Source organism: Macrobrachium rosenbergii, chromosome 6, assembly GCF_040412425.1.
Source record: "Macrobrachium rosenbergii isolate ZJJX-2024 chromosome 6, ASM4041242v1, whole genome shotgun sequence".
Taxonomy (NCBI): Eukaryota; Metazoa; Arthropoda; class Malacostraca; order Decapoda; family Palaemonidae; genus Macrobrachium; species Macrobrachium rosenbergii.
Window position 1 is genome coordinate 29,236,512 of NC_089746.1, and position 25,036 is coordinate 29,261,547.

Consider the following 25,036-nt stretch of genomic DNA (forward strand, 5'->3'; position numbering starts at 1 on the left):
TATGTGTGTGTATGTATATGTACATACACTCACATATATATGTATATGTTTGCATGTGTACGATCTATGCGCAAAATTATGCGTGACTTGCATCCGTCTTTTTAATAATGAACACTAAACTGAAATGTCCTTCATAGTTAAATAAGAGGTTAAGTCGAACCCGACAACATCTCCACTGGAGATGGGCTGAAAGCTATGTTTGTAAGACGTTAATTTTAGAATATTTACGTCCTATTTGCAATTGCTGTTCGAAAACTTCGTAAGCCTTTCACTTTACTTTTAATTACTCAAAATCGTCAATGATTTTACGACACAAACTGATGGTCTTACAGGCATATACAGAAGAGGTATGTTTGCTGAAGTCAATAGATTATTTTTAGAAAGTGTCTCTCTCTCTCAGATTCATGTTCTCACATACACACAGCGACAAATATATGCATTAAACGCATTAATTTATGTATGAATATTCCCATCCACTGTGTACACTCACGCGCGCACATAATTGCTGTCACATGACTGCTCTAGTCAGTGAAATGACGCAACCTTATCATCAGAAACGTCTCCAGCCAGAGGAATTTTCCGCTACTCTTTGTTTATAAAGTTGAGCGATGCGCTTGCGTGTAGAATATTATATAAATCACTGGATTAAAATGAAATTAACCATGACACGCACTTGCATCAAGGATATTACTATCGTGCGTCTTTGATTATCTTCATTTGCTTGCTTTTAGTATGAATGGTTTTAAGCGAATGATGACTGGGAGAGCAAATAAATTGTTCCTTAGAAACTATAATCTTTGACACACTGTACTTAGAGAAAGTCTTTTTCTATATATATATTCAAAACGTACCAATATTGTATGTACAAGAACCAACTTTTTTGACAACCCGTAGGGAGGGAAGGATGTTTTTGATTAATGCAGAGCAAACAATTCTTTGATTGATTGCATGCAGAGAGCAGGCAATATTTCTAAACCAGTTCAGATGATCAGAAGACGAACTTTACTATGACTGGCATCCAGTTTAATGAATTTTTTAATCATTTAGATGTTTAGATGATTCAGACTTCCTTTTACAAATACACTGTTCATGAATAAACTTAAAACCGGCCTCTTTACTGTGCAAGGACACCTTTAAGGTCATAAGCGCAAGCAGGGGCTAAATAAGAACTTATTTGGCCCATGCATGCAAGCACACATTCAGCTTTGTCATTGTTCCAAGAATTTGCCTGCGGCGCTAACATGAATGTCCCGTGATTCGTAGCTTTTAAAGAGAGTTCTGTTAAAGTATCGTAAATTAGCACGCAGGAAAGGAAGTTCTTTGCTTTCATTGTGGGATTTGCTCTTCCTAATTCTATAACTGAGCCATGACTCTCGTAACTTTCAGAGGGAGTCGTATTCAAGTAGATCACCAGTCATACGAGGGACGTATTGAGCTTTTGAAGGGATGTTTAACGGAGTAACTGGCTAACAAAAGAAAGCAAGTTTTTATTTTCCTTTCAGGATTTCCTTCTTTTTAATTCTACCACGATATATGCAAATGCTTGAGTTACATTTGTGATATGACGCATTTGGTTTTAGAAGAGGGTTGTATAAAGATAAATCGTACTACAGATAAGGTCACTCATGATTTTTTAGGACTTGTTCCTTTTAATTTTGTCTAGGGAAGTATGTAAAGTTTTAACTTACTGGAGTGCGATAAGATACAGAAGAAAAAAAGTCTCTGACGATAAGCAAAAACCCCAGTTAGCCCCCGCCCCTAAAAAAAAAGTTCCCATAAATTTCATCTAATGAGTAATAGGGAGTGAAATGTCATTTATCTGTTATTAATCAAATAATGTGGTTTATTAGATGGAAATATCAACCAATTTCTCTTGGTATTTAAATGTGAAAATTTCAGAAGGAACTAATATCTTTTAAGAAATACATCTTCGCTTTTCTGCCATGGCGTGTGCGTCAAAGGCCACAGGTCAATGGTTTGGAACGGAGACAGTCACAGCTATTCGATTCTGTTGTGGGGACGGAATTGCCCGCACAACATGAGTAGTATTGCTCAATGTAGCCATTCATATTTTCTTTGCCGGTAACAGACGTCATGCCTTAACATATCCTGCCCACCAACTATTCACCGAATACAGCGTTGTCTTATCAGCAAATACTGCCCAGGCCAGTGACAGACTCCCTCTTTCATCTGCCATGCTTTGGAATTCTATCCATACTTCTGTGCTTTCCTGACCTTTATTACTATAAGAAGCTGATTTATTTGTTGATTGGAAGTTCTCTGGCACTGTGCACTCATCCCTCGGGGTTAAGTTTGTCACTCCTTTCTTGGCTAAGCCACGCCCTTCTTCCTGCCCACAATCCATATCTCGTTTCCTTCGGGCCTGGGCTAGCAAAGGGCCTTACAATGTCTATCTCACTGGTCTCTGCTCTTTAAAAAATTATCTAATGCATTTACTCAGCAGGCAGGCTGTGTAATTACTAACCACAGCACGCGCGTGTAATTAGATGTCATGAGGATGATAAATGAATGGGCTATTCGCTAGGTGTAAGGGGAGGTTTTTCCAATGGTATTTGATAAGTTTACGCTGACAACTCCCGTCGTTTCAAATAGTTAGATACTAAAAACCCTTTAAATCATTCAAAACAAATTTTTCTCATATGTATTTGATGACAAAATAAAATTTCTCTATTTGCGAACATTAAAAAACCATTATCCGGCGAAATTTAATTTCTTCGCGTTATTTCGAAGCAACATTAAGGTTTTATATTTGCGAAAAGTTTAAAAAATTATTGTTTGCTAATAAAGAAACTTGCTTTTGTAATGGAAAACAATGTGTCTTGATAAACACTTTTGGCCTTGCTGGCCACAAATCTAATGATCACGCGCCGCTGCTAATCTTGCTGACGTTTTCACGTGGTTAGCACAAAACGCTTAGTTCTGTGGGGTCAAATTCTTTCTTTCTGAACCATGCGCCTCTGAGCTAAGCAACTCCATTAAGGCCTGGGGTGTCACATTTCAAAAACTGTTGCCTCTGGTATGGAAGTGACAGCGGTAATCAAGAAAGGACTGTTTGGACCTCATTCAAGTCAGGATTGCATCACATGATTTTCAACACATGCACGAGGAGTGACATGTTGATGATTCCTTTCTTTATCTAAGATTTGTTTATCTATCTTTTCTTTATTTAGTTGTCTTTGTCTAGCTATGGAAAAGGTAGGTGATACGTTTATTAAAGCAATGAAAAACAGAAACCGCGACAAAGTTATCCGTGAATAAGGAATAAATTGAAAAAAAAAACTTAAGCATTGTTTTGGAAAGAGATACAGCTCATTCACGCTATCTTGATAATATAGTAACTAAGAAATAGGAACGAAAAGAGATTATTAAGTTGAGTTTGTAACTCTACAACATTTGTCAATCGGTCACAGAGGGAACTGAAGCACTCAGGAGATCTAAGACTCGGTAAGACTCTAAACATCATTCCTTTCCAGTAATGCGATAGCAAGGCTACGATTTCTTTTTAACTTGAGAAAACCCACACTATCTGCAGAATTTTAAGGAGTCCAACAGAGCAGCTGAAAACAATTATTCTTGAGGAAAAAGTAGGATGTAAACTCACGCACATACGTGCGTCAATTTACAAGTATGTACATGCGTCCTATGTTTATTACATAAACTAGATTTAATAAAATATACACTCATGAATGAGTGAAAAAGCACTATATATATATATATATATATATATATATATATATATATATATATATATATATATATATATATATATATATATATATATATATTTCTGACTCACATCAGGATCAGACCCAGGTCTTTCAATTGAAAGGCAAGGGCGCTGCCAAGTAGGCCATACAAGTTAGCTTACCCACGTAATTCCTTGGGTGCAGTTGCCCTCAGGTTCCAACTTCTTATAGACTTGTATAGCCTAGTTGGCATCGGCCTTGCCTTTCAATTGAAAGACCGTGATTGTGTGTTGATTACTTCTATATATATATATATATATATATATATATATATATATATATATATATATATATATATATATATATATATATAGAGAGAGAGAGAGAGAGAGAGAGAGAGAGATTTCCATGAAAAATAGTAGAGGTAAAGCTACCAATGTATCTTGATTTTAAAATTAGAGACGTGGAAAAGGACAGTAAAAAACTGTGTACTAACAATAATGTGTGTTTCATTCGTTCAAAAGATGGCGAACTTCAAGTAAGATACAGTCATTAGGCTACTCCGAAATCAGAAGATAAACATTGATAACGATAAGACAATATCCAAACTGAGATCACGCATCTATTTCTTATCTTTCCTCTCCTATTATCCTATGTTTAAATTGTCATGATTGTGATGCGCTTACAAGTATCACAAAGTTATTTCTGATTTATAGTAGCGTCTCAGAGTCCCCTCTGCTTTCACCTTTATTGCCTAATTGTCTGGCAGTAGTAAATGCTATTCGGTTTGCAGAGTCAAAATTCACATTGTTTTTTAGAGGCCACAGTATGACTGCTTAACACCTGAGATCTTTTTTCTCCTTGCTACAAAACCGGAGAACAGCCTTCCCAATCCCCTTTTACTAGAAAACTGTTTAACAATTAGTCTCGACCCTCTTGACTACAGAACAATAAAACAGTTTTCTTCAGTTCCCTTTACTGCAAAACTTTAAACCAATTACCTCACCATTTCATTTACTATGCCACTTTAAAACATTCTTCCTTAATTCCCTTTTATACAAAAATTTAAACTCTTTTTCAGCTCTGTTTACTTACAGAACTTTAAAACACTCGTCCTTAAATTCCTTTGCTACAGAACTGTACAAATCTTCTTAATTCCTTTCACGGAAGAACTGTAAAAGAATGTTTCTAAATGTCCTTTACTAAAAACTGTAAAACAGTCCTCCTCACCAGTGCCTCTTAATAGAAAATTCAAAACTTACTCCTTAGTTCCATTCACCAAAAACTTTAAAGCAGCCATCCTTCAATTCCATTTACTACAACACTTTAAGTCTTACTTAATTACCTTTGATACAAAATTTATAAATGATCTTCCTCAGTGCCATTTCCTACAATATTACAGATTTTAAGCCTTCCTCAATGCCCTTTGCTATAAAACAGTAAAACAGTTTTTCTTTATTCTCTTTTACTATAAAAATGTAAATCAGTCTGCCTCAATTTTCCTTTACTACAAAACTCAAAAGGTCTTCCTCAACTTCCTCTACTAAAAAACTGTGAAATAATATACCAAAATTTACATTACAAAACATGCAATTAATCAACCTCAATTTCCTTTAATACCAACTCTACAACAGTTTCTCCAGTTCCCAGCACCACAAAACTTTACAACAGTCTCCCCAATCCCATTTACTACAAAATATTAAAACATTCTACTTTAATACACTCCACTACCAAAATTTTGAATAGTCTTCCCCACTTCTCTTTCCTTAAAACAGACCTCCTCAGTACCTTTATTTAAAGAAAACTAACTGCCTTCCTCAATTTCCTTTTTTTTTCTTTAAAAACTTTTAAACAGTTGTCTTCAATTCTTAAAGCAAACTTTAAGTGTTATTCAATTCCCTTTCCCTTAAAGCAGTAAAATTCTTTCTCAGTTCTCTTTACTGCAAAACTGTAAAGCAGGCTACCTCAATTCCCTTTGTTTCAAAATTTCAAAGAAGTCCTCTTCAATTCCATTTACTATAAAACTGTTTAACAGTCTTCCTCAACCTGTTTACTATAAATCGGTAGAACAGTTTTTCTCAAGTCTCGTATTGCAAAACAATAGGACAGTCTTCCTTGCAGTGTTACAGATGTTGATGACGTTCGTGACTCAGGATGCGTCCAGCTACAGTAAAACCAGGACCCAGAGTAAAACATACGTTGGCAGCTTACTGCACACGCGTCACAAACAGGATGAATATAGGTTGAAGCCACTTATTGTTGGTCTTAACCACTACCAGTGCTTCATACGATTATTCAGCAATTCAAGTGTTTGTTTTCCACTTACATTTGTTGACTTGTTTTCAACCTATTTGTGATATGTATGCAATAAGTTACCAAGGTGTGTTTATGGCATATTTTACTGTGTTGTCGAAGCACGCGAAGGTAAACAATTATTCTTTAAAGCGCTTTTCCTCAATGATTCGACATTCTTGACACTTCTCAGTCATTGTTTATGAATATATTGATCTTTTTTATACTTCGCTTTTCATTTGTGTTTGTATGTTTTTTTCTTTTCTTCATGTTTTCTCTTTTATTAAGTCCCTTTGGAAATGGTTTTCTCTTTTATTATGCATATATATATATGGGCCTTTTTATCTTATATGTATATATATATATATATATATATATACATATATATGTACATATGTGGATAAAAAGGCCCATAAATATATATATGCATGCTTCTCGATACAGGTAACAAAAGACTTGCTAGGCGAAAAAGCCATTTGGTGAGGCAAAGCCCAAAAATTGAGTTCTCGACCATAATAAAATGATAAAAACATGGTTATGCAGAAGATATATATAAAAAAATATATACAAACACAAATATGTATATATATATATATATATATATATATATATATATATATATATATATATATATATATATATATATATATATATATATATATACTGTATATATGTGTGTGGTGGATGTATTATGTTTACATATTTAGCACAAATAGTATGGAGAATATCTGATATTCAGCTTTTGGCTAGATTTATGATAATGCGGTATCTGTTACTTATAATTCTATCATCAATCATTTTTTACAACGAAGGCCAGTCACAATCCGAGTATTTGTAATGATTCTCGCAAGATATGAACTTCACACCGTCTGCAGCTAAATGTTCTATTACCCATATTTCGCCCAGCTACCGGCAGTTACAGGAGCGAATGCCAACTGGTGCAACCATGTGCCATTTTCTATCCCAGGCCCGAAGATCACCAGCAAAAGGGTTAGGAAGGAAGCAAGTTGAGACTCAACCACAGATGAGAAAAGAAGGAAAGGTTGAAATGAGTAAGGAAATACAGATCCAGGAAGAGAATATCAAAGCTTGGCAAAAGAGTGAGAGAAGCAGGCGCTGAACCGCGGAATGAATCCAAGGATGACAAATTTCCACAGAGAATAATGCGGGAAGAGGACCGAGGTTACTGTACGATAAGCACCTCTCCATGTGGAGGTGGTTTTGTGAACTTTGCTGAGTAATCCGTCGTTCGATTTAAAGCTGATAACCTGTATCAATAATTTCTGCTGTATCCGCTGGTTTTCGTTGGTGTTCATACAAAAATTGAAGGAACTCTGCATCGTCAATTTTTTCAAATACATTACGTTGCAATGCTTTTCCATAGTTAAGACTTTGTGATAGTAAACTTAAAGTTAGTTACCCGTAAACCACCCTTGGTACACATCCAGAAAGGAAAAAAAGGATAATTTGTGGTACTGTAAGGTATAAAGAAGTGTTTTCTCTCTTACTCTTTCTTTTATGGCAGCATTTTTGTTCCTCTGATGTCTGACATGCTGACTCTTCTTGTTTGTCAATTTGAATATTACAAAAAGGTGTTTTTTTTTTAAATGACATGAACGGAAATGACTCATTAAGTCACGTTCAATCGTTGTGGCATGCAAGGAAATCTCGAAAAACTTGACTACAATCAAGCAGTGGAATCATATAGACCGAACCAATGATAGGCTATCGAATAGCGTTTATGCAAGAAGCTATGTTGCCATATTTGAAGTAAATTAGCCTAATGTTTATATTGTTAGCGTAGTCATTGTATTTTTGTACAAACATATAAAGAATAGAAATGTCCAGTTCATAGCACATCTTGAGCAATCTCGAAAATGGGGTGGATACCACTCATGTTAATACACAGTAGCACCAAGATAGATGAGAACATTGTCAATTTTTTTTTATATTGATAATGTAAATGTTATAATTTTACTTAATAAGAAATTCAATTCCTAGTTCAAAGGACATGTTAAGCAATGCCCAAAATGGTATGAAAATCAGTCTTGTTAAAAATAACGCTATAATAAACCAAATAAACGGCGGTGTTTCCGATGTATCATAATTGGTTTACTTCTTTTGGAGGACGTGTGTTTTAGAAAATGAATTTGCTGATTTGCACCGCCATGTCCTTGAACACTGCTAGAAAACCACATAGTTGCTAAGCAACTTAATGAGCGCACATGTTTTGCACTTACTATACGTTACATAAGCGTTTAACTCTGATGTGCAACTGGTACAAAGTTTGCATTAATTTTACTCTATCTGAAATTATCTCCACATCCCTTTTTTCGTCAGTCTAGTGAAATACATTTCTCTCTGTTTCACTCTCTCACTTATCTCGATCGAAGCTGATTGCCGCTCTTTTTTTTTTTTTTTGGTCATTTTACTCAAGACTCTGAACTGTAGCTTCTCTCTTTCGCAAAATTTTAGCCATCAGTATCAATCTGACTTTATATTCCACGAAACTTCCCAAACTATTTATTTGTTTTACGCTCAAGTGAACTAGCGCAAGTGGGCAGTTTAATTTTTGTTCTTAGTTTATTTTATGATCTTACGTTGATATCTCATTTTGTGAATAAACCATGATTATGATTAATATTCATTCATATGTTAAGTCAGATGTTAAGACTTCTTTCTTGGCTGCTGCGTGTTGCCCAGCTATCAGGCTGATTTGTTGTTGTTTGTCCGATAGTGTGACACCATCCTCTCGGTTTCTGTTTACGTGGAGTGTTTATTATTATCTATGATGCTTTATAAGCAGATTTACTATAAATAGAAAAATAAACAATGTTAGTAAGGAAGTTTACAGAGATCGATTTTATTCATAGACGTTTTGTCAAAGATAAAAAAAGTGCGGACCGAATCTTACTCTTCACAAGCAGAACAGCTAAAAACCAATCTCAGAGTCAGGCTGTTGATGAGTGGAACTGATGTGACCAGCTCTCGTACACTATCCGGTTAGTGTGAAAGGTTGGAATTATCACTGCCCTGTGGCTACAATCCCGTAAAACGGAGATCATGGCCTACATTTTACATTTCACCTCTCGAATGCTAATGAAGATTCTCCTTGTAAGAACTTTCTTCCGCGTAATTAGGATTACCTTATATGATTACCTGGTGGTGGGTATATATATATATATATATATATATATATATATATATATATATATATATATATATATATATATATCTCACCTTTTCTCTTAAAAAGGTGCAATACCGAAAGTTAACCTTCAGGTTGTTTTCGGCATGTCTTTTCTGGATGAGATTACTTCCAATCTCTCTCTCTCTCTCTCTCTCTCTCTCTCTCTCTCTCTCTCTCCGTGTGTGTGCGTGCGTGTATTCTTGTGTAAATATATGGAACGGAGCTTGATAGAATGCTGTATTATGATCCCTGCCGGTAAGATCAGCCATCCATCAGTTTCATCACGCAGCCTTACTAAGGTTTCTGATTTCCCATCATGCACGAGTTTTGAAGTCTGACGACGGTCCTTGGGGAAAGAAATACATCGGACGTGGCTAATAAATTCAGGTTTATCACTGAATCCATCTCTGTCTGTCCGTAAATAACGTGACGTACAAATTCTTGGGTGATATGAAAATAGACGAATTACAAATTCTTGGAAGTGCAAAGCCAAGTACTTTAATATCTCTCTCTCTCTCTCTCTCTCTCTCTCTCTCTCTCTCTCTCTCTCTCTCTCTCTCTCTCTCTCTCTCTCTCACCCCGTATCCTGGTGTAATTCCAGCAGAAAATATTTTTCCCTTTGTTTTTAGATTTCTGTGGTTCTCTTGGAATTAGGAGAGAATATGTTTTCACTTCAGTCTTCCTCTCGTTCTTTCTACTTCTTTGTAATATAATCCAGTTTATGTGTTTCCAAAATTATTTTGAGCAATGGACTCCAGCCTGATAGATATGGCTGAAGCCTCTGCGAATGTACTACATTTTCTCATTGTAACTGAAGTTTAACATAAAATAAACTGTGAATAATGGAAACTAACGTTTCACCTCGCCAGTCCTCTTTAGGCTTTAGGATAGAGGTCACTGAGACTAAAAGTTTTCTCACTGATTATTAAGTTGTCCAGGAAAGTTACCTTAAATTGTCATTGATTCATTCTCGCTAAGGATTTTAGCCTAGTCTGGTTTCTCTTTTATTATATATATAGTGCAGATATACTAAAAAGGATCTAAATGTCTGAGGGACCAATAAGAATTATGCTTACTTCTTATTGGTCCCTTTATAGTTTCAAGCTTCTTCATTTATGGGGATTTCACTTTTTTGGCTGAAGGTCGAAGCACATGAGTAGCCTGTCCAACTTTGAAAAGTTCTCTGATAAAGTAAGGGCAGTTCTTAATTTATGGAAACACGAAGAAAAGTTATCACACTCTTTTTGAAATAAGACAAAAATTCTGTAGCTGTTTAGGTCATCATCCCGAAAAGTAACAACACCATTCTCCTGAAAGGTAAACTTACCTTGATGTCGATTTCACTCAAGGCGGACCAAACATAAGATCCCCTCACAGAGTCGCTCTTTTAATATGAGGTTTGTAAAAAAGCACACACACACACGCACACACAATCAGAGAAATGTTCGGTGCTGTAAGCTGCAGTCTCACTTGCTATCCTACGTCGTGTGTTTATATTCTTTTGTTTTTTGTACTTGAAAGATTAGTCTTAGTTCACATAAACCGAACGAAATCTTATTATGCTACTTTTAACATGTTAGATATCTATAACTGGTCAGAAGGATATTATCTGAAAAGATAGATCTTGAAATTCAAGGTTTCACTCAAGGTGGTCCATAAAAGGGTGTTCATCTTTCAATAAGAGCACAAATTATTCAAGAGTACAAACATTGTATAGACATGGGTAGGCATGGTTTTAATGTGAAAACCAACGGAAATGAATCATGATAAGAATGAGGGTGATGCATTTCCAGTTCTTTCAGAAGATTTTGAATAATTCTGCTTAGGTTCGTGCTGTTCATATCCAAATACTCACTTTGGGCTATCGAATGTCGCTAGTAATATTACTGTGCTTTGCTTAGTTACATGACCAGAATTTTCTTAAATGGTACTTGATACTGATATTTAATTTCATTCACGTCTCACGCCCACTGTGTGATGCAAGAAAGCACCTGCTGTGCGATTCTCGCTTCGTTTCAATACGCAAATTACACAAGTTGCGTCAAGTTTACATCATAAGACATAACTGTTTTGTTTTTGGGGCTGCCTTTAAAAACTAAGTGGGATTCTGAGTATCTTTTTAAGTAACTTTTCGCATATTGTACATTTACATTTTGAATATTGTTATCTAAAATTTGTATTATGCCTTATATCGTATATCATAGGGTAAAACTAATTTACTATTGGCTTTCCCGTTACAAAAAGTGAGTTTAGTTTTTTCTGAGCAAATTTCATGGATACTGGATATTTTATAAATATTCAAGATACGAGAAAGAGAAAACAAAAGGATGTTAAAGTACAGCAAGAAGAAAAGTTTACATGAGGATAAAAATGGCGACAGTTGTGAACGAGAAAGTGGTGAATCGTTCATCATACTAATAGGTTCCTATTCTAGGATCTTTGCGTGCACCTGTTTGCCTAAGTACGTACGTGTCTGTGCGTGTGTGTATATGTGTGTGTATGCGCGTACTAGTTTCTGCTTCAGTTGCGCTTATTTACTTCCGTTTCATTAATTTGTTTAGAGTGGACATGAAAATATTAATTCTGCTAATGAATCAGCTCTGAGGTGAATGATATTCGTTAAGAATTAATTTTATTATACGTTAGTCCCCTTCTCAGTTTACTTCAACTGAGATAGAATAGAACCAGTTTTCCGGCTGGTTGAGATATCTTGGTTCAGCATAAGGGGACAGGAGGGATAAAAAGGAAGTCATATGGGGATGTACGTAATGCATGAAAGATATAAGAAACAACGACTCGTGCATTTAGTGACCATTGAGTAAAATCTTTTTTAATGCTCGCAAACTTCGAATATACGTCAAGCAAACACTTTTACTTCAAGTAAGGTAGGATAGAGCCAGTCACTCGGCAAAGGAAGTGAGGGAAGGATGATTTTAAGCGGGAAAGCTGAGAAGGGAGCAAGCTCCCTCGCTGTCTCAGTAGCCGCTTAAGGTCTTTGTCTTTTCAACTCGAAGAGTTCGAGGGAAGTAATCACATGCTGTAAATGCCAAGGTAAAGAGAGGAGTCTCTTTACCTATCGGAAAATTGAATATCGTGGAGCCTTCGATCATTAGTCGTTCTTGCGGTGTAACAACTTCACCATCATGAAATTCTACTTTTGCAGACAATATAGATCTAGATTTCGTAAGATTGTAAAAATAATTTGCTTTTCTTTTTTAGCCATAGGTTAAAATAACTTGCTCTCCGATTGCTTACCTATCTACAGCTCAGCTTTTCCATGAACATCTTTATGAAGTTTAGGAATGTTTGCAGAGTATGATTATGTTTATGCATTATTGTCTATTATTCTTTAAGCATATTTGACTCCACAGGGCTTTAACCCAGACACTTTGTGGGTTGGGGTGGGGGTCATGTCGGGACCGGTCCCACGCCCGGATAAATAGGGAGGGTTGGGGTCAGGAAGGGCACCCGCCCGTAAAAAAAAAGCGCCAGAACCAATTATCAAATGAGCCATTCAAGGAGACTTATTAGCAGTGACCCCGGCTAAGGATTCGGCTGAGAATTTTGCGATTTTTGCGGACAGAAGTTTATGACTGAGCACTGTAATGATTAACAGTTCCATTGAGTGTCTTGTCATTTATGAATGAAGTCAGTTCATCTTAATCACTCAAAAAACCTCAGATGCAGTAACACTAGACAAGCATCATCATCATTCGCCTAGGTAACTTTATACTGATACAAGTAGAAACGAAGACCACATTCGAGCCATTGTTCTGACTAGCAGTTGGGAAATGTGCAGAATCTTATTCGTCACCCGACATTTCATAGATGAGGTGACTAAGGATGATGTGGCAACATAGGAAGGAGAGAGGCGAGCAGTCGTGTGAAGAATGATGGGAAATTACAAAGTATCGCTAACATTTCAGCAGGTATATATATATATATATATATATATATATATATATATATATATATATATATATATATATATATATATATATATATATATATATATATTTATATATATATTCACAATGAAAGTCACAATTATACTGTATTCATAAAGTTAATCCTCGCATAAAAAATACCTAATCCCCTTTTTGCCATGCATCAACAGTGAACTAGGTTTATGTAACACTTTGAGAGAGAATCAAAAAGAATTGGAAGACGCCTGCAGAGAGGTTTTTTCTGTTGTAAGTTTGAAAAATAAATAAATAAATATGAAAGACAGAGAAAATGCAGATTAGGTTCTTTAAACTGCAATATTTGAACTACACCGTTAATAATGAAAAGAATATGTTTTATTACTCGTACCTTTTCTCATTAGCCCTGTGCTTAGCTTGAAATCTTTTCTTCAACCGTTCTCTATTGCACAGAAACTTCAGTTTATTCTTTGAACTCGGACAAATATCTACTTACTTAACTTTACCTTTTGTTTAAGCTTCAGTTAATACGCACTTTATAGGAGGTAACTTTCTTTTGTTTTGAAAGTACAGAACATAAAACTGTATATCTTCATATCCAAACACCTGGCTGGGCACATGTTGTATTACAAGTTGATCTATATGAGTGCACATGTATACGTTACGTGTGTGTGTGAGAGAGAGAGAGAGAGAGAGAGAACTGTTTTTATTTTGAAAAAATACCATAAGTTTCCTTATAATGGGAAATTTGAGAAGTGATCACTGTCAAGTAGTGAGGAACATACCAAAAATAAAAGGAATTTGGTTGCCAAATAACTTTTTAAAAAAAGTGAATATTGGTGGCAATCACGACAGACGTTGTTAGATTACTCATTACTTTTGGCTGCCGCTGCGTCATCTGTGAATGAGCGTTACTCACAAATAACTGAATCGTGTTGCTGTGGCTAACAAAGATCAGGCTTTCATGCTTGGGTTTAAACTATATTTGGCAAAATAACGGCATATTATTTTAAAATATCGAGTCATCACTTCATATCTTTAAGGTTTATAAGATCTATTAAAAGTATGAAGCATCATCCAATAAAAAAAAGGCATACTGCGAATCCCCGATGTTTCCGGAAAATACATCATTTCCATACCATAGTTTAAACACAAATACAAAAGGCTACCGCCATTGCAACGGCCTTTCTCTATCATCCACTGAAGGTATGAAATGATTCCATGACGTTTCTAATGTTGATTGAAGATAAGAAAATGAGTAGCTGAAATGGAAAGTATGTAAATTCCATTGACTTATGTATGAACTGGCGAAGACAGGAGATAGAAATTACCGGTGGTATAAGACAGGGTTGCACGGGATCGACTATATCATTTAAATTTGTTACATATATGATGATAATAAAGAAAGTGCGCATTACTTTTGGCAGATGATTCATAAGTTGTCGCAAAAGACATAAGAGATGGAGCGGTCAACATTACGATACTGGTAGGAGTACGTAGAGTACGAGATAGCAATCATTAAGGGGCAAAGAATTAACATAATAGCGTAAAAGATAAACCAGACCGGGCAGAAGGTATGAAAGTGGCAGAGAGTATAAATTATTCATGTATTACAATAAATGGTAAAGAAAATGTGTTTAAGACACATAAGAATCAAATGATAGAAAGTGCATATAATCTGGAGAATTTAAAGTACTCATCTATAGAAAAAATTTGCAATAATGTTTTGATATGGACGACTTTTTGAAGGATGTTGCACTGTAACTAAAGCATAGATTAATAAGTTGCAAAGAATAGAGAATGGGGTTAGCAGAGAGGTATTAAGAGCAAACAAAAGCAACATAATGGGAGGAATGGGAACATCCTCAATGAAGAGCAGTGGAGAGTATCATATAATTCTTGAGTAAATTTGCAAATGGATCAGAGGAAACTCTGAATGTTATCAATGCAGGAGAAAAGAAACAAAAGGGGACAAACAAAAGATAGATACATGCACGAAATAAACTTAAAGCTTAGAGATGTGAAGACATTAACGAGAACCTAAATTAAATCAAAAGCAAGACAGTGGGATACTAGAAAATGAAAGAGTGAACTAGAAAGCATGGAAAAGTGTCTGTATATAAGAAGTGAAGCAAAAATTAAATAAGTGAATATAACTCCTGTGCTTATAGTTTCTTTTAGAGCCTGAACAAGCACATTGCAACTGAATATTAAAGATAGGCAAAGATGCTTTAATACAAATTGAGTTTTTTGTTCTGATTAGGAGGAAGATCTACTTAATTTTTTATCTTTATGTCCAGAATTCAGAGAAGATAGAAGTAAAATATTAGGACTTCATCAGACATATGATGGAAATGTGAAGGAAGTGGCAAGAGATTAGCTTTTCATTAGTGAGGAAAATATACAGTAGAACAAAAGAAAGCGGCTCAAAAATTTAATGTGGAAGAAAAGAAGGTAAAGAATCGAGAAGAACCGTTGTGAAAAAAAAGACGTCAGAGGCTCGGTTACAAAGGCAGAGCCATGACTTTCCACCAACACCAGAACTTGAACGTCCAATGCCAAATATGTTATGTTAGTGGTATATAAAAAATATACAGTATACTGTATGTATATATATATACATATATATAAATGGAAAAATTTTTTTTTTTGCTTCGCTGGTAAATTATCAATTGATGATTACCAACTTGTAGTTTCACTAACAATAAACAGTAAAATTCACAATACTGCCGTTACAAATTAAATATTTATTTTCTAAGGAGATGTGATACGTTGCCACATTCAGAGTAATTCGATCCCTGCCACCGATATAAATAGTAATATGAATATAAATTTACAACTGTTTCTTGTTTAGTTCCAGTTCTGTGCTTGTATTTGTTTCACTTTTGATTGACTAAAGACCAAAACTTCTTTCGGTATCTTTTTCTCGTTCTTCAATTTCTTATGGCCGCGATAAATTTTTTCTTCATGGTTACGGGGTTGAACAATGATGAATCTACCTCTTATACCACTATAAGTATGGCAGTGTAATGGAAAGTGTTCTAAATTTTTCTTCATTGTATTATAGACATTGTGTGTTTTCTCTTGTTGTTATCTTTTCTGTCTTAGGTTCTAACATTTTTGACGTAGCCTGACGAATAAAGTTGAATGTTTTGCTTTGACATACCAGGATTCCTTTTATATTTTCTCATTTTATTTCTTGTCCCCTGTCAAGTGGCTTTTCCCTCCAGTTCTTGTTTCCAGCTTATTGTGTCCCATTTGTACATTGTCTTTTTTCAACATATAAGATATTTCCTTTTTCTTTTCAGTATTACTTTCATCACTTGATAAAACTTTCCAACTATTTCATTTGAATTCTCGTCATATGGTTGTATCTCAACTACTTCACTTTAGTTCAGTTACCTCACTGATTCATTTTTAAATAATTTTCCTTAATTATCTATTCTTTTTTATTATCAAATATGATATTAGCTTAAACAGTATGTTAATAATCATTGCCTTATTCAGGTTGTTAAAAACAAATATCAAGACATTTATAATAGGAAAGAAGAAGAATGCACCATAACAAACTGTTCCAATGGTCTTCAAAATTTTAGATTTTCCTGTTATCGATAACATAAGACACATTATCATACACTATCATATTAATATAGGTATATCTAAGAATTATTTACTTTGAACGTGACATTATTTACATTCCTCGGTATTCCTAATACAAATCTACTTATAAAATCATTGCCACAATGATGCCATTCGAACAGAAAATGTATAACTCGTTCTATGAGGCAGCATTTAGTTTCAGATTTCACTGATATCAGCCAAAAGATAATCTTATCATTAAAGTATAACATGAAGAAAACTAAATAAAATTTATATTCATTTAACTTTATATTGTGATGAGAGTTAAAACTGATCAATATCATCTAATTGCTTAAAACCAATAGCTCCCTTTTCATCATATGGTTACGTATGGTTGTTGATGTTGCCAAGCTGAATGGAACAGTGTACCCTAACCTAGGTTACAGACACGGAAGTTGGGAGATAAATTTTGACTGTAGCGTAACTTCACAACCGAATTGTTGTTGATTATGTCCTGCGTTTCGTAATTTGTTTTTCTGGTATTTTGACGAGTTACGTTAATGAACCCACAATCATGCATGGAGGGAACACCGGTATCCGGGCAGTTCAGGTTGGCCTGCTTGGCACGGCGGGCACTAACCTCAGAGGCTTGACTGGTTATCGTCGTTTAATGTTTACTAGACGATTGCACGCTGGCTGGAGGCATCTACGCTTAAAGGATGCAAAGCGCAATTCGACCCAAAAAACGAACTCCCATGGAAACCCTTCAATTAAAAGTCATGGTAGGTCCACTCAGCTTAGGCTAGCCTACTTAGTGTTGGTGACAGCATACATTAAGCTTTTCATTGATAGCTTTGCCAAGATTTCATGGATTCGTTAGGCTGTATTCTTGGAGACTTATTTTGGTAATTTTGTATTTTAACACCCCAGGTGCTTCCATGAGCACTTCAGTACTAAGCCTCATGGGAGTGAATGTGAAAACAGCCATAAGAAAAGATGGTAAATAAGCTATCTCAGTAAGGTTAGTTTGTAGAATGACTGAACTAGGCTAACTTTGAAAGGAAGCTTAGTCCATTGTCTGTGATGTTTATTGTTAATTGGGGGGGTGCAGGTGGCCAAAGTCCCCTGGCCAGGCCAGGGTACATCACCTTAAGTGAGGTAAGGAAGGTAAGGTCAGGACATGACATTTTAGGATAGGTTAGGGTAAGACTTGAAACTATTGCCGTGGCTGGGTTCCCGCCAGTCACCAACTGGAATATTTACCATCTTTTGTCCATGTGTTTATTTATGTTTATGTATTTTTTTTATGTTTGTGGTATTCACTGTCATTGTTTTATGTTTTACATTTATCCCCAAGGGGATGGTACTAAATTTGAAGTCCATTTTGCATGTAAACTGGAAGTTGCTGGACTTAGAAGGGTGTGGTAACAGTTTCAAGTTTTACCCTTACACTACTTCCAAGTGGAAGCTTAGTCCATGTTTCCGATGCTTAGTGTTTACGCTGGGAGGTCCAGAGGGTGACGAAGCTCCCCATATAGGTCAGGGCACAGCGCCCTAAGTTAGGTTAAGCAAGTAAGGTCTTGTAAGGTCAGGGCACGACATTCTAGGAAGGTTGTGTTTGTTCGTGTATGCAGAACCTATGTCACTCGTTCTCAACCGGCCTTTGGGTGAGTGTGGAAGTTCTCCACCCACCTTCTTCAGCAGTTGGTGGGTGTAGAAGAACTTATGTGAAGCTGCTTGACTTAGAAGTTGAAACTAGGTCTGCATGAAGTAACCAAAAATTTATTGTATCAAAAGCTATGAGGAAAATTCATTTAGATTCCTAAACCTAAACTTGAACAAATACAATTTTGTTCGCCTGTGCAAGTAGTAAAAATCACCTTTAACTTCAGGGTTGAGGCTTTGCTGTTCCCTCTGTGCCTCAGTGACAGTTTTGATGATCTGGGTATTTCTTTTTATTTTCCTCTCTCATCATCTCCACATATATAAGATTCTTTTTTCTTTTAATATTACTTTCACTTGGCAAAATAAAAAAAAATTGCTTAAATATACTGTACATTGATCGTATGGGGATACAAACCTAGCTTTCATAAATGCAGTATTCTGGTGCATCTTGCATTTTGGCTGTTTACTGACTTAAAAACAAAAGCTTGTTAGGTAGGCAAATGGCTTTGCCCTGACCTCTATGTGCCTAGAATGTCCATTGTGTTTCCAGCCGTGCTCCCATAATGTTGTTTTTGCATGTGTGGAATTTGTTGTACTGATGTTCTCTGCATTTTTAATCTTGTATGTGAACCTGAATTTTGTGCTGTTTTGAAGCCTTTATCCATTATGCTGATACTGCTAGTAGCTTGGTATGTATTTCTTGGAGTTTTTAGCGTGGCTGGTGTGCATGTTTTGTAGTTTATTGTTCACCTTGTGTGTGCCATGTGCTTGCCCCCCTTGTTCTCATGATGGCTACTGCAAAAGGAAAACCCGAATTTTGTCATTGTTTGGGAAAAGACAAATCTTGTAATAAATTATGTCACTACGATCTATTTCAGGGACTGCGAGTCATCATTTTTCTCAAATATCTTTCAGACTAATTATTTGATTGAAATGGTGCTTTGCCAAAGTGTACAAGACACTGCCCACTAATTTTTGGTAATAAAGTGCATTGTCTAGTCAGCAGGACTCTACTCCATATATTAGAATTTGGACATAGCTCTCGAGTGGTTAACGGCCCCTCTATCGGGCCTCCCCGTTCCACGACTCTTAACTTAACTAGAAAACTCTGTTCCTTGTAGCCCTAGCAAATGCCAAACGAGTTAGTGAACTTCAGACTATAGACAAGCAAGAAGATTCTGCTCAGGGAGACAGTCTGAGACCAGTTAAAGTTAAGTATATCTTAGTTTAACCAGATCACTGAGCTGGTTAACAGCTCTCCTAGGGCTGGCCCGAAGATCCGTGCTTTCTCCCTTAAGTGATTATTGGACATCCTTGGCTCTGGGAGAGTGAGTGAAATGTCTAGTTTGGGCTTTCAGGTTTTACCTGAAAAAGCTTTTAATCAGAGGGCCATCCATACCTAGAGTGTCTGGACAAGATCCTGTCTCGCCCTCGGTTTATGAATGCATTGTCCTTCATCTCCAGTGAACTTTGTTTTTGAGACACACTCTGAGATTCAGGAGAACGATTTGCCTACCTGTTAAAGGAAAACTAAGATGCTAGAATTACCTCTACCTCATTAGCATTCAGGCTCAATATGTCACTCACTTCCGTTTGGCATTCGGCCCACCAGAAGTGTGATAGTTCTTCACTTCTAAAATTTTCCTTGAAGTCAAAACAGTGTTTGAAAATTTAATAAGGAAACGACAAGCATTGTTTTCCAATGCTAGCAGCTTTTTTTAATTTCAAATTCATTAATTATCCTAATGTTTTGGAATGGAATATGTCCATGTATCCCACCTCCTGTCAGTGTGGGAATCAGCTATGTAGTTACTTGGTAAGTTACTTATATGAAAATGTTATTTTCATAATAAAATTAAGTTTCATATATACTTACCAAGTAATTACAGAGTCGGAGCCACCCTCCTTCCCTCCGATGGACATAAGGGCAGAAACAAAATGAGGTTGTCTGCTAAGTCATTCCTAGTATTCCCGTTAGTGGACGGGACTGGTCACCTACACTAAACAATCAGAGTGCTACCTCGAAATTTTAAAATTTAAGCTGCCGCATGAGTGGAAAGTCTAACTATGTAATTACTTGGTACAATGACAAACATCCTCTGCACTCTTCTTTACCCAACCAAGCTGTTTTTGTTTGCAACACTTGGCAAGCTGTTTGCTGCTGCAAACAGTGTGTAATTATCTAGCGTCAGGTTTAGTTACTACTCTGCTAGAAGTTTTAGCTTGCTTACAACTGAAATGTGCAATAGTTTGCATGTTGCAGTCATGGAATCTTCTGATCTCCAAATATTGAAGAGAGGAGCAAATTCATTCCTGCTCTCTGCTGATGTCTCCTGAATATCAGGTGTACTGGTTTTATTTTCTGTTTCCTCATACTTATTTATTTATCACCTTATCCTATAACTTGTCTCTCTCTGCAGGCTGATTTCCCATTGGAGCCCTCTAGGTTTATAGTCTGTTGGTTCTATCCATAAGGGTTTTCAGCTCAAGATTTAAAGAAAGAAAGAAAAAAAAATTGTTTGCCATCCTTCAAGATGGTTTAAGAAACCAATATGGCAGCCCATGTGACAATTCCCAGCTTCCCCTTCTCCTCGCATCCAGTCAGCCAGCAGGAGAGCAGACTTGGGCAACCTCCTCCCCTTCCAACTGCATCAGTGAGTATGGGTGTGGAGGGATAGCAACCTAGACTTGAGAGGCCTGCCTGCTCCCCTCCTCCCCCTTCCAAGTACCAGAGAGTGGAGAAAGAGAGAGACTGTCAGCAGAGAGTTGGGATGGTGGAGGAGAGAGCATACTTTGTTAGGAACATTTAAATTATTCTTGTCTAGATATGGCAGCCAGATTTCTTTTAACAAAATTGTTTTAAGGCTACAGGTTTGCTGCTTCATAATCGTTACGTCATGGTTCATAAAGAATACTACCTCATCAATACAGCAAGACTTAGGTTTATATATCAGGGAAACATATCAACAATGAAAATCTCATACTTTTTTCTTCGTTGTTTGGTACTTTTCAGAGGAGTGCCTGAGTTCCAGTTTTCCTTCCTTCTCTCTGTTGCCATCTTGTTCTTTGGATTGTCATAGAAGTGGATGGGGGAGACCACCTGAAGCTTATCCTGGAGGTTATCCTTGAGTGCTTCACTTGGGAATTTTCTTCTGTAGAAGAAATGACACTCCTTGATCTTTGTTTGAATGAAAGCTCAAGGAGAAGCTTTAGGGTAGCTGTAAGAGTTTGTGACAACCATTGGTGAGATTTAACAGGTGGTTTAGTATGGTTCGCTCTCTGAGCCTTTTCAAAAACCATCCATCATGTTCATTTTCTGGTTTGCATGTTTATAGTTGCAACTACTTATTCACATTGAACTTTGGTTAGGTTTGAGGAAGGAGCTTCTTTCCTTCTACAAGAGGACACCTGTAGACCCTTGGCTCTATAGTGATAAAGTGGTGCCCAAGCTGTTTTAGCTTTCCCAGTGCTGACAGAGCAAGTTTGCATCCTGCTTAAGATTTACGGTTGGCTTGGGTTGGAGAAGAAACACATTAAAAATATGGTCTCTTCCTCTCCCCTTTGGGGAGATGCAGGCAAGCTGCACAACTGAACACCTACCCAAAGACTCAGATCTGACAGTGTATTCTCTCCGTCCTTTTACTATAAAGAGGTGGAGGGTAGGTGTAGAACATTTTACCATCATCCTTGTATGGAGATACTGCCACTTACTGACCTGAATTTCTTACTCTTATAAAGGAAAGTCAGCATCCCCTGGTACATGGCCTTACCAGCCTCTTGCATAGGATATTGATATGAGGATACAGGAGTCAGCCTTCCATTTCTCAGTATATTTGACTCGGAAGTTGATATTTCCATGAGGGCTGAATGCCCCTTCAGTTTCTCGCCTTTGGCACAAATTGTTTGGCAGAGGTCAGTAATTTTGGGTTCCAGTACCTTCAGAACAGTGCCAGTCTTGTTCCATGGCAAAAAACCTCCCACCTAGGGAGTAAGCCTTCATATGCAGTATAAGACAAAGTTTTGTATTCTCACTGGAACATATCACAAATTCAGTACTGTATACTGTAATTTACATTTACCATACATATTTGAAGCTGAAGTCCTTTATCATAATCTTACTTTTAACGATCCCTGCATATGTCCTTTTAACCAGATGAAAAATTTCTTTCGGTCACCAGCAGGTGATTGGGTGATCCCCTGCCACTCACCTACATGCATGCATTAATATCTAGTTGGCAAGCTTCAACGACCGAAACATCTGTTGCTGAAGGGTATCCAATTAAAAGTTGAAGTTCCTATACAGGTATAGGAAAAATTGCAATTTATCTTGAATTTACAATTTTGCCTTTAACCTACTGTATTTTAAAGTTAATATATATTGTTTATTTTGTCCTTCCTATGCTGCTTTAAATGTAAACTGAGACAAAAAACTAAATTCTGTCATGATTGGCTAACCAGACAACACTGAATCATTTATCTGTACTGCATATACTAGCAGAATAAGGAGAGGAGATAAATAGCCAGATCGTGGAAGAATATCAATGCTACTTCATGCTATAATAATTGGGCACCTACTGTGGGAAAATTAGGTTTGTAGTTTTGGTTGAATACACAGAATTTTGTCCTCAAAATAAATACAGAAATCAGCATAAGTATATTGCGCAGTCCAGTGGATCAGTTTTTCTTACCTTGTGTCCATTCTTGTTAAAAATTAATTTCTCAATTTGACAAAGCAAGCCACTGCTTTAAATAAACAAAAGGTATCAATAGCCTAAGACATTATTTTGTATATTTCAGAGGTAGGGCATAAGCTAGGCTATATTCTGTTTAAATGAAGTTGACCTCAAATTGATTTTTTATAAAATACTGTAACATCATCTGCTTGTGGAGGTTAGCAAAAAATCCAAGGCATTAATTCCATGAAATGTGGCATATTTATTATATTGAGTAGTAACTGTGTGGCCTGTCATTCAAATGGATTTTGATTGCTTTTCTTTTTTCTTTTTTGTTCTTTTTTTTTACTGTATTCAGTGGTTAGGGGGACAATTTTATTTTTTTATTTTATGGTTTGTCTCTTGAAATTCTTTACAAAATATCAAGTAAATGAGCAAGGTAAGAAATAAATATAGTTCTATTTCTAGTGCCTTTAAGAAAACTGGATGGATTAAGCTAATTCCAGTGTTTTCAAAAACATTTAACAAGAATACCATTGAGACAGTATATTTTTCCCTTATTTGGGTTTCAAAGAAAAATATTTGTTATGCCTTCAAAATCACTCATGCATATCATTTAAGTGGAAATGACAGCAATTGAAAAATCTTTTAAGTTTTATGTAGTTTTAACAAATTTGTCTTTATTCAAATTGCGGGTTCAGACTTGAAGGCCATAGGCATGTTTTGTGGTATTTATCTAAATTGATTGGAAGGAATGAAATGCCAATAATAAAGGAATGAAAAACAAGTATCGTAAATCTGGCAAACAAATTTCAAAGTTAGTCATTTGATGGACTGCTATTTTTACATATAAAGCTTTCTGCATGATGTATTATAGGCTAAAGAGTCAAAAAATTTTGTGTGCATATGCTGGTTGGCATATATAACAGAGGCTAACCTATAGCAGAATGGGTTCCTTGATAAAAGAAGAGGTTCTTTGCCCCATGCACCATCCTACCTCCCCAATTGTTATCCCCTAGTGATATTTATTATTTTTATATTGTAATAGAATTACTGTAGTATTTTATTACACTGATGTGTTAAGATTGATTCCTAGGCTGTCTGTGTTAACATAGTGGAGTTATATTGATGTAACTTAAGGACAGTTTAAGCTTATAGGTTAAAAAGCTAGGTCAGCCAGACTGCTCAGCATGACATTAGCTGACACAGTTTTCTGTACACAATAGTCATGTATAATGTTGATGTGGAAGCAAGTACAGTGTAGTTATACAAGTAATTGATCTTAAGCAGTTGGCCTTACAGCTATTATGTAAGTGGGTACTACTGCACCATAGTCACTAGAGAAGGGTACCCTGGTACCATTTTAGCTTGGTTAGGTTATTTTGTATATGTAACAGTACAGTACTGTATAGAGATGAGTGTTGGTTAGTGGATAAAAAAGTTTAAAAGGTACAAAGATGCTCTTAGCATAAGTGATTTTTATTGTTGAATTTGTTGGCAAATTAGTCATAGACATAGGTATATTCAAGGGTGGTATTTTGTAGATAATAGACTGAGTGATATACCTTATCTAGTTAGACAAAAGTACATGAAAGTTAAGTGACACCAATTGTCATTTGAATAATAGCCCTCAAGTATATATGTATTTGCCAAAAGTACAGGAAGCTTAGACCATGCATAATTGAATTCAAGCTGTTTTCAGACCATTTGTATGCATAGTAGAATTGGTTTTTATAGTAAATCATTAAACCACTTCTGTTTGATTTAACAAAAGCTTCCCTTTCAAAATAAGGCTTCCAGTTGCTTTAAACAAATAATCTTCAACGCCATACATCCTTAACGAACTTATTAAATTTGTTATCACTTTTATCATTACGTTACAGATAAGTAGTAGATAGGGCTATAGTAGCACCAGGAAAAGAGACTGCCTAGATGAGATCTAATGAGACTTTAATCAGAAAGGGAAAGCTTGATGTTATATTAAGAATAATGGTAATGAGGATCATT

General features: G+C 36.0%; 1 protein-coding gene across 1 annotated transcript in view; it reads left to right on the forward strand.

Moving 5' to 3' along the window:
* The first annotated feature begins 17,071 nt into the window (after positions 1-17,071).
* The window catches only part of LOC136839401 (uncharacterized), a 46,378-nt gene continuing 38,413 nt past the window's right edge, over positions 17,072-25,036 (forward strand). Inside the window, exon 1 of the mRNA XM_067105395.1 lies at positions 17,072-17,473. Within this exon, the coding sequence (XP_066961496.1) occupies positions 17,266-17,473 (208 nt within the window). The 5' untranslated portion in view covers positions 17,072-17,265. The remainder of the gene's footprint in view (positions 17,474-25,036) is intronic.